Raw genomic sequence first — 11,446 nt, forward strand, 5'->3', positions numbered from 1 at the left:
AAAAAATAAAAAAACGCAACTTACATGCACAAATAGTTTTTTCTTTTTGTTTTTGATTTTATTTTCTTGGATACGCTACAAGATTTGTAATGAACCTAGCCGGCTAGCCCATTTACCGTACTCAAGCCATTATTGAAAAGCAGAACGAGATGTCTGTCTGTCTATAGCTTTCAAAGCAGTGCTTTTTGTTTCTAAGGAAAAGGGCTTAACTTGAGATGAGTTGGATGACAGATGTAGGAAACTCATACTGTTAACATTTTTGTTCTCCAACTAGGAAAAGCAAAAGCGTAGCTAAAAGCAGGCACGCATATGTATGCTTTGATCGTTACGTTGAAATCATTACTTCTTCAGAGAATCTTTAGCATAAATATTATTATAAAGAATCTTGAGGGCACTATCTCAAAAAAGCTAGCTCAAATAATAGAAGTGCTCAAGACATTATAAACTTCACATTAGTTGGACATACAACCAATGTGGGACTATTTATCTCAACACGCTCCCTCACACAAGAGCCCGTTGGGCTTGAAGAGTGGACAATGCAACAGGCCCAGCCTACCTGCGCTAAGAAACGCCACAAGAGAAAGCGGGGGGCGGCGAGGCTCTGATACCAGGTAAAAAAAAATATATTACTCAGCGGACAGTGGTCCACCGAAAAACCGCGAATTAGGATTCTTCTTGTTAGGCTTTGATACCATGTAAAGAACCTTGAGGTCATTACCCCAAAAGCTAGCTCAAAGAGTGGAAATGCCTAAGACCTTATAAACTCCACATTAGTTGGACATATAACCAATGTAGGACTATCTATCTCAACAATTATATAGACATCTGAAATCACCCCATTTCTTTTGAAAGTTATAGTCAAAGAATGAATAAATGCATGCTTGAAATTATGCAACAATTCCCAATATCAACCTTCTTTTGCCAGAAAATAATGAAAGGAAAAACAAAAGGCTAACAAAATTGCTGGAAGCCCTTTGAAATTAAAATGGTCTCTCAATTTGGTTTTAGAATTTTAGATATGTTCCAGAACATTATACAGTAAGTTTAGCAACAAATCAGCAGAAAGGCAGGGTTAATGATTCACAGCCAAGCCAACTATACATTTATGCAAAGCCTTATTTAGCCAAGGACAGTAACATAAATATTATCAGACTCTCTTTAAATCACGGAAACTACATAAAAACTAAACCCCAGACAGTTAGAGCCAATAACATCTATCCATTAACATGAAATATACCTGCTCATGTTGTATTAAGGAATAATGTAGTCAAACAACAAACTCTATGGTAAAAGGTTGAAAGGAAGAAGAGAGATAGACGTATACAAGATGACTTCTGTTACATAAATCAAGCTCATGACCTCTAGAGCATCACTTAAAAACTATTTTCATCAGACTTAAGGTTACCATTTTAGCTTGAAGGTGAACCATTGGTATCTTGTCCAAGAAGTGATGGCTGTGGATTAGTAGTTTGTGATCTCCTTCATTATTGATCCTAGGCTGCTTTCCCCTCTTAATTCATTTAATTGAGGATTGTGAATCCTTTGAGATATTTCCATAAGCAGGTATAATATCTTCAAATGATGTTGGAGTTGAACTCGTTTTTGGGCTTCGAGTGAGACGGATCTCTCCTCGGCTTCTTGTAATAAATTCATCAAGAATTTCCCCACCATTAATACTGACAGTTGTTTCCTTACCACCTGAATCCTGTCAGGTATATAAACATTAATCTCTGCACTAGAGCTTTGACAGATATATGTAATATAGTGCTAGGCAGAATATGGATATTTTGTGGTCTGAGCTGGTTGAGTTTATACTCCACCCAACAAAAGCCCAAAGAAAGCCATTTGCAAGGCAGAAAATGACCATGTTTGAAAAAGAAAAAAAATCCATGCATAAACTTAATTATAAGGATTAAACTTGAGCATGTTTTATGCATTCTTACTTATAATTGGAAGGCATTATGCGATCACCAATACATACTGTTTAGAATGAACGAATTCTAGAAAGACTTTTATTCTAGTTTGATAATGGTTCAAACTACCTACTTCGAATGACAAGTTGAAAGCATTAGCAGCCGCTTCCTCGTATGTTGCAGTGTCCAAATCTTGAAGATGGGCTCCTTTAAAAAGTTTAGGAAGGAAATATTGCCGTACTGGTATAAGAAGCATGATTACCAATGGGAAAAGGACCCCAGCAATTGGTATCCAGGTTAGACCAAAGCAGAGAAGCAAGTAAGCTGTCTGGAACAAGGTAAACACGGCAACTGTTTTGAAGGGTACAATCTCAAAAAAGGTTGCATGGTATTGCTCCAGCACCCTAGTAAAGTGAAAAAAAAAAAAGAAAAAAAAAAAAGGATCATCATCTTCAACATAATCAAATGGAATGATAAGGCTAAATATAAGCATGCGTGAAAGCACATGCATGCGCGCGCACACAAACACATGGTAATCTTAACATGGATCTATATGTAGAAACTAGTAAGCACAAACCCAAAAGGTTACCAACTTCCTATTAACAACTCTTGGAAAAGAAAATAAGGAAGTTGATAGAGAAAAGAATTTTTCACAGTTTTTGAATCCATGAATCCTAGGACTATGGCAATGATAAAATTGATAATGAGCATAGATATACTTGTATCTTCGACTGGGAGCAGTGAAAAGATACAATATTCTCTCCCAAAACTGATTTCCAGGCAAGCTTTCAATTGCCATGAAAGCAAAGTAACCCCAAAGCACTGAAGTCGGTATCTTCTTCAAAAGAGGCATAGCAGCAACACAAGCGCCAACCATCAATGCCTGCAGCAGATTGCTCAGGCGCTGTTCTTTAACTTCAACCGGCAAAAGGTCATCAACATCCTTATCTACATCAAAAACAACCTCATCAACTGGGGCATCAATGTATCCATGACTTGAAGCCAGTTGTATGGTGGATTCCTTCATCTCTTTTAGCCCCTGCTAGAAGAACAAAATAAAGGATAAAGACGAGGAAGATCACAAATTTCAAAACAATTGGAAACCATAGGATTCTGTTTACCAAGGCAGGTGGTATTTGGTTGGCTAATGGAGTCTGCATTTGAAAATATGCATCTTGCATACTTTGGTATAACTGACTCAGGTTCAGGTTTTTTTGCATGCTTTTACGAGCAGTAGATACAAGCTTATTCCGCAAAAGCTATTCCAAACAAAACAAATATCAATGATAGTCAATTAGCTTAAATATAAAAGTAAAACTTGGAAAAATGGGCAATACAAGTTTACTGTTCATATAAACTAGTTAAATTAAACCATGACAGACAGGAATACTGCAAGATGACAGAATGAAAGAGTCAGATAGCTTTAGTTTCAGAATGAAGTTGGAAAATAGGTAAGGTGAACAAGAATACGGATAGATAATTTCATTAGTTGCACGCATAATCAGATGAGCAAAACCAATAAAAACAGTATCCAAGACAGTTATAATCACTCAACCACAAATCTGAATGAACCCAAAGAAAAACTAAGAGATGGTTACTTGGTTAGATTCTGGTAAGTCTGCAAAAAATAAATAAAATATTTGTCTACCAAAATGAAACAAAGAAATTAGCAGGAAAAATGGATTCATGATTAACAGCTAAGCTATGGTAGTATTCAGAGGTAAGTAAAAATTATATTACCTGATGTTTTAGAGTAGCTAAGCTTTTAGTATGCATTGGAGATTGTGGAATGACACCGTTTGAGGGAGGGATTCCAATAAGCCCACATAATAAGGTCTGGCAAGCAACATGGATAAGATTTTAAAAGGAAACTATTTGCTAGATGTCTACACAAGGATATCTGTTGTTATTCACTGGTATTGCAATTGAATGTGCGAAGTATTTCAAAGAATTACTTACTAAGAAGCCTAAGAGAAGAAGGTCATAATGATAAGAAGAGGGTTTTCTTAGATTGAACTCTTTCTGCTGGGCAAGTTGTGATGCAACACTGTGATCAAAGTAATAAAGCACAGCAATCATAGTTGCTGGTATAAATGCTCCAATAATATAGATAAGAGGCACATTCAACATTTCCTGCATAATCCAATAAAAATGAGCAAAGAACCATGCTTTTCAGGGGAAAAAGCTAAAATTCGGCTTTCCATAAAGTGACATTATCCATTGTTTACTATGAGAATAATATCCACATTAAATAATCAGAGATACCTTGATTACCGTCCAATTTGAGTATGCGCCAGGAGACCATGGATTTGGACTGAAAAGTCGCCTTGGGATTCCCCTTGGAACCTTATTGGCTGGCATATAAGACACAGAAGTCCACACAAGAACCATTAGTGGGACTCCATAATCAGCTATAAATCCCCGCAGCCAACCTATAACATAACCATATTATTAGAATGAAAATGCAGATGACGCAAACAACTTTAATTGCAAAAACTAAGCAGATTACATTAAGGAAGGCAATTTAGAATTAATGGGAAAAAATGATAACAGAATGAAGTACGTCACATCAAACTTGAAGTATATCTTGTAATGCATCAAACTCTTTATTGAATCTTTATATCAGGATTCAAAAGTATAATCATTACCTGTCCCATAACGCCAGGATCTAGCCTTACGGCTTCCTAGTGCAGTAAACAGAAGGCCAAATGACAAAACCAAAGCAAACATTCCATTGCCAAAGAGCCAAGAGGATTGGAGTGCAATCTGATTGGCACTGTCTCTCTGGATCTGGGGTACACCAAACTCTTCCACAAGTCCCTTTAAGATGGAAATTATTAACCTTATCACTAAACAGGAGTTTCAATTTAGGTGATTATTAACAGAGGACTCCTATATATGATCCAAATGTACAATTTTCAGATTACTCAAGAAAAATGGTTCATTGTTGATGCATACTCACCCTTATAGCCTGCTGCATAAAGAGCATTGCAATTAGCAGACCAAATAGTTCACCAGCAAGGCGTGTGAATCTGTTGATTATGGAGCATGCACCAAGAATGGCCAGCATGAAGAGCAACAAGGCAGTCCAAACACACACCCTAAAAGTAAACAAGGTGGAGAACGTTACTTCGTGTCAACAGTAATTTCCTTTTATAAAGAATCAATTCAACCCAAAAACTTAAACTGTTGGGTGAAAACCTCTTTAATGGTTTTATATATGTCTCTAATACATCCCTTCACAAGAGAGTCCATTGGACTTGGAGGGTGAACAATGCACAGACCTAGCTAGCTACCTGTGCTAAGAAATTCTATAAGAGAAAGTGGGAGAGGTGAAGATCGAACCCGTGACACCGAGGCTCTGATATCATGTAAAGAACCAATTCAACCCAAAAGCTTAAGCGGTTGGGTAAGAGCCTCTTTAATGGTTTTATATATATCTCTAACACCTTTATAATAAATAACCACTCAAGGAGATTGAAAGATACCACCCAATCCAAGGCAGGAATAGTTGTTGCCCCAAATCCTTTTGACCCTTTGCAAAGTTGTACAGGAATGTATACATCAGAACTGTTGGCTCGGCTACACCCAGTATGAGGAGAGGCTGCCCTCCAAAGATTGAGTGGATAATGCCACATAGGGAAGTTGATGCAAGGGTCTGCACTGCAGTTAGAGTTCCATCTATACAATATAACATATGAAGCATTATTTAATAAAAGACCACCAAAATACCAAAAACAACACTGTGAACCTGACAAAATTCCTGTACCTGTATTTCTCTCCAGTTGCTCCCCAAAAGAGATAGCTGGAATTGCTGAAGCAAAAAATATATATGTAGTTGGGGCAAGGATCCTATGTAACACAACATCATAATTAAATTTTTGACAAATCTTCTTGCTGGTTTCATAAGGCAAACTTTAATTTGTACCATTTGCTAAAGGTATGTATCATTATTATTTCTTTTTTGGAGGGGGTGGCTTTTTGTTCCACACTTGAGGCAGCTAGTCAGATTGTAATATCAGAATCTGTAAATTTACATGACTAACCTGATGCCCGCCTGGAATCCACTGGTCCAATCTTGTTTGTAGCACATAATCCTTCCTTTGAGGTCATTCTTGATCCCACGTAAGGGAACAAATGTTTCTTCCATAAATGTCTTGGGATACCAAGGGGTTCAGACTGATCTTAAGTTTTGGTTTATTGAAAAATGAAGCAGAAAATGTGATTGGAAGATGCTGAATCGCTTCACGGGACTCTAGAGGCAAATTTATTCTTAGTAAAAGTATTTACAACAAAACTTTGGACAGGGAGACGGAAGAACTACATATCTTAATCTTCCTAAATAAGAAAGCAGGAAAAATGTATGTGTTCATTTTTCGGATGTTGTATTACATCAGGCCCTTGATGAAAGAAAGTGAATAAATGAATCCAGTTGAAGAATTCACATTACAAATAACAATGAAAAATGTATGGATACATTGTTATGAGTGACCGAAGAATGAATTAGTAAATTAATAAAAACCATTTAGAGTATGAGAGAATTTTACTGTAGCTACCGAGCGAGAAGAATAAACACTCTCCATAAGCTTAAAACTAAGACTAGAGTTCAACCATGACTGGTTTCGAAACCTCTTTCTCTATATTAACAGATAAACCTTCCATATATCATTCAGAGAGACCAATAGAAGCAGAACAGCAGCATTCCAGTTACATGATACCCTTGTCACACTCAAACTGAATTCAAGTTCTAAAGGTATCACCTTGGAGGAACATCCAACCAAATTAACGGAAACCCATCAATGCAAGCTGCATTAGATATACTTTAGAAGCACTTGAGAAGAATGGGTTGGACAGAACACGAACATAAAGGGACTTTAAATGTGAAGAAGCTTGACCCAGATGGGTTTAGCTGGCAAGATTAACGAGATTCCATGATGGGAATGATTCAGAACACTTGTCACGAGTTGGGCATTAATTGAAAACAGAAATGGTACCTTAATCAAAAATCAAAAATACTTTTTTTTTTTTTTGTAGGGAGATTGAAGCAGACCAGAGTCTGAGGAACAGGAAGAAGAAGAGGTTGCAGTTACATTAAATTGATGTGCAAATAAAGAAGTGAAAACGCTAAGGTACACGAGATTCAGACACACGCAAAGCCTGAAAGCCACTTTAGCAAAGGAAGAAGTAACGGTTTCGGAGGGAATGAATGAGGAAAGCATGAGAATATAGGAAGCAAAGAAACGCTGAACTGAGAAGATTTTTGTGTGAGTGGTGGCGAGAATGTGCATTAACCAATCATGCATATATATATATATATAGTGTCCTCGTTCCTGAGTGAAGATTGAAGTGGAAATAGCGATAGGAACCGTAAATGGGAGTGTAACACAGACACGAGACACATGTACATTAGGACATGTTTCGGTATCACGTATAAGGCATGATAGTATAAGTTTATACTATATGTTATGACATTTTTAGTTGTTTGGTGTGACCATTATATAGTATAAACTTATACAACATAATCTCTTAATACATCAAAATGATGTATAACTTAATCCGGCCTAAGAGTGAGGGATAAGGCCTGATAAGAGATTGATGTATTAACATCGTTGACCAATGTAATTCTCAAAAATTAATATATTATTTTAATATTAATCTATTAAAATAAAATTAATTTTTCAATATATTAATTTAAAAATATTGGATATTTTTTTTATAAAAATTAATTTATGTTTTGAACACACTGATCAATAAGTTTTTATAAAAATTAATGACATTTTTTGAAGAATTATATAAATTCTTTATTAAAGGATATTTTTATTAAAAATATTTATTTTTATCATATATAGTATTATACCGTGCATTACTAAATACTAGATGATATTATCTTATAAGATATATTATTTTATACAATACCGTGCCAAACACTGGATAGTATTAAAATTCAATCAGGTCTTATACAATCAGGCCTTATACTATCAGGTCTTATCCTATACTATGCACCAAACATGCCCTAAGAGCAAGAAATATGATATGATATTAAGTCTAGTTTATGATGAGAGGCTTTAGTTTATGGGTTTGCTTTTTTTAGTGTTATTAGATATAAGTTATGGGGTTTGCATTTGTCATTTAACATGACACAACAAATTTTCCTACACACACAACATTTTGTAGGGCCCACACTTTTTTGAAGAAAAAAAAACTACGACACGCAAAACGAATCTCTATAACATTACACAATCACTTTTCCTACAACATAACTCTTATAAAACTCATAAGTTATATGGGAGAAGCTATAGTTACAACTTTTTTTTTTACAACCTCTTACAACCATATATCATAACCGTTGATTTCTGCCAATCAACGGTTATGATTTCGCAAATTAAACTCATTTATTAATTAGTAATTCATAATAAATGACAACCGTTGTTTGGCGGAAATCAACGGTTATGATATATGGTTGTAAGAGGTTGTAAGTATAACCTTCCTCAAGTTATATATAGTAAGTTGAATATAACGCTGTTTTAGAGTGAAAATCATAGTATTTTTGTAATTTTAATTTATTTCAAAGTTATTATAGTCTTTATAATTATAATTTTTTAATATTTCAATCCCAAAATAACATTATTTTAGGAATAAATGCAGATAACTTATCTGCAGTAACTGCAGAAATATTTTTCTGTTAGTTTATATTTTTACTTTTACTTATTTGAAATGGAATTAACATAAAATAAGAAATTTTACTTCTTCCCTTTTTATTTAATTCTTAGACCTAAGATTAATATAAGATTAAAAAAAAAAAAACTAGAACCCCGATATGTGATTCAATTTGCTTCAATTAACAAATTAAGCAATATCAGAATAAAATTTACATATATAGTGCACTAATTGAAATTCACGGTAAACCCTTTGTAATTTGGACTAAACAACACTTCAAAAGCAATTATTCCGAAACTTAAAAATATTGTGGTGAAAATCGGATCGGACCGGCCGGGTCAACTCGGAACTCGGTGAACCGGTCATCTAACTAGTCCGGTTATCACATTAGATCAGTCAAGTATCAGACTCGGTATAACGCGGCCAGTTTTGGTGAAAAACTGGTGACTCGGCCCGGGTTTTTAAAAAAAAAAATTCAAAAAAAAAAGTTTTCCAAAAATAAATAAATCATAATTAACATATTTGAGTGATCTGTTACTTATTGACTTACATAAATTATGTACCTACAATTTTAATATTATCTCGATTATGCACTATGCATGGAATTTTGATTTGATAGTTAGAGATGTGGTTTACCCAACCTGAAACACCAATATAACAAGCATTATGTGTTTGTTTGATCTTTTATTGGACAATAATGTATAATTTATTATTTTTATATTAAAATATTTAGAATTTATATTATTTTTCAGCTATTTGAGTATATTTATAATTTTTTAATATAAATTATAGATTTATATATAATCATCGGGCCATGCGGTTCAACCAGTGACCCACTGATTGAACCAATAATCCAGTACCTCGATCGGTCATTGAGCGGGCCGATTTTAATAACATTGCTTAAAAAAGTTGAAAAACATCTTTAACTCTAATCAATAAAGAAATATTTGGAAAATGTTAAATACTAGGAAATATTTCAGTCGAACTGAAGCACAAAAACAAAAATATGGGAAACGTTTATTTGCATTTTTTGAAGTAGATTTTAGGGATGTTCATCAACCGATCCAAACCGATTTAAACCGCGGTGACCGAATCGAAAAATCGATAACCGATTAAATTGAGAACCGAAAAAAAATCGTAAATTTTAATTGGATTGGATCGGTTTTCGAATTGGTTGATGAAAACCGATCCAATATATTAATTCCCTTCTACCTACTTGGACATTTCCCCAATCATTGCCCAAAAATTTCTAAACCCTAGATCCATTAACCCATCAACTAAACCCAAGAAAAACTTAGTCACATCTCATCAATAAAATTTCATCTATGTAGAGTTTCATATCTCATTGCCAAAAAAAAAAACTATATTATCGTTTACTGATGCTCTTGTATTTCAAAAAAAAAATTACGAAGCCAATATATACAAAAGATGTTATTTGCACAATAATGATGAAACAAATTTTAGGATTTTCAAAAAACCGAAAACCGATCCAATTCAAATATAAAAAAATTGGATTGTATCGGATCGGATCAGATTTGAAAAAAACATCAAACCGAATGGATGATTACATTATCAAACCGAAAGGATTAGATTAGATGATTTTTGCTTTTAAAACTGATCCAATCCATAACGCGAACAACACCCCAAGTAGTTTCTAGTTTTTTCTTAATAAATTTTAACTTTGTTTAATTGGTTCAATATGAATTGTTTGATTCAATGGCGGACGCACCTTAGTGCAAGTGTCTGCACTTGCAGACACAAAGTTGTGAATTTTTTTTTCTTCACATTAGATGGGTGCTTCAAGTCAAGTAAAATAAAAAGAAAAAAAAAATAAGGAGATTAAAGGAAAAAGGTAAAAATATGTTCAACCCAACCAACTCCTATAATTAAAAGCTTAAAGTTTAAACCCTAGCCCATTGCTTTGTCTCTTTTTTTTTTTATAAATCTTATTAGCTCAAAATCTTAATAAACATCAACATTCCTGAAATTCAATCTTCATCAAGTGGAGGAGAATCTCACGGGGTTTTTCACGTTTTTTGTGAAACAAAAGTGACCAACTTTGGATCAAATAGACATCAACAAAGGTTGGTTTTTGATCGATTAACTCTTATAATTATACTATATTTTACAAATGCCTTTTTTTGGTGTTTATTTTTTTTTAAATTATCATTATCTATTATTTCCTTAAAACTTTGGTTGATTCACCAAAGCTTTACTTTTGAAGTGAAAGCAAAAATTGAATCATGATTATGATCTTTAAAATAAAAAATAAAAAAATTGTGCAGACATAAAGAAAATATCCTGGGTCCACCACTGGTTTGATTAAATAGAAGATAAGCTGAAACTTATTAATTGTTTTTACGATCCAAATATCTCATTTAATTAAAAAAAATACAAAAACATCTCCTGGACATAAAGTATGTTAGGTGAAGTATGCAAAATAGTGACAGAAAGGGCAAAAAAAAAAAAAAAACCAAAAATATAATGTAGGTTTTGAAGGTTCGATATTACAGTTTTTTTTTAACTGATTTTAATTATCTCTTTGAGGCGAATCAGAACCTCCGATTTTCCTACGGGTTCGACTCTTTGAGCCACCTATGGGACTAATCCAGAGTTCGGGTGCGAGTCCAAAGATTACGATACTTATGCCCCTCCCCAGATGGTGTTGGTGGGATTCGAACCGAGGTCCTCTCCCACCACAGTTTCTATGAACGTTTGTGTAATTAATATTTAAGTAATTAAAATAATGAAAAAATGTTATAGTAATAATTTATTAAAAATTGTATGAAATTTTTTTAAAAATAAGGCTGGTTAATATTTACCACCTCTTACCATTGTCTCTATTATGGTTAGATTTATAAAGGATGTGAATGAAA

The 11,446-nt window shown here is 33.9% G+C and overlaps 1 protein-coding gene across 2 annotated transcripts; it reads right to left on the minus strand.

Annotated features, from left to right (window-relative positions):
- Positions 1-1,242: 1,242 nt before the first annotated feature.
- Positions 1,243-6,063, minus strand: LOC133309964 (boron transporter 1-like). Of its 2 annotated transcripts, none has more exons than XM_061510835.1 (12): positions 5,960-6,063; positions 5,683-5,765; positions 5,402-5,594; positions 4,876-5,014; positions 4,562-4,733; positions 4,179-4,345; positions 3,873-4,046; positions 3,654-3,749; positions 3,035-3,172; positions 2,633-2,955; positions 2,047-2,317; positions 1,243-1,690 (listed from the first exon to the last, which is right to left on the minus strand). In XM_061510835.1, the coding sequence occupies exons 1-12, from the start codon at positions 6,061-6,063 to the stop codon at positions 1,517-1,519; spliced, it is 2,034 nt and encodes a 677-aa protein (XP_061366819.1). In that variant the 3' UTR covers positions 1,243-1,516. The 2 variants fall into 2 exon arrangements, with proteins under 2 accessions (XP_061366819.1, XP_061366817.1); XM_061510833.1 differs by having other exon boundaries at positions 1,243-1,705.
- Between the last annotated feature and the right edge of the window lie 5,383 nt (positions 6,064-11,446).

Source organism: Gastrolobium bilobum, unplaced genomic scaffold, assembly GCF_033153095.1.
Source record: "Gastrolobium bilobum isolate Gb01-03AN ecotype WA unplaced genomic scaffold, APGP_CSIRO_Gbil_v1 utg12850, whole genome shotgun sequence".
NCBI classification, from domain to species: Eukaryota; Viridiplantae; Streptophyta; class Magnoliopsida; order Fabales; family Fabaceae; genus Gastrolobium; species Gastrolobium bilobum.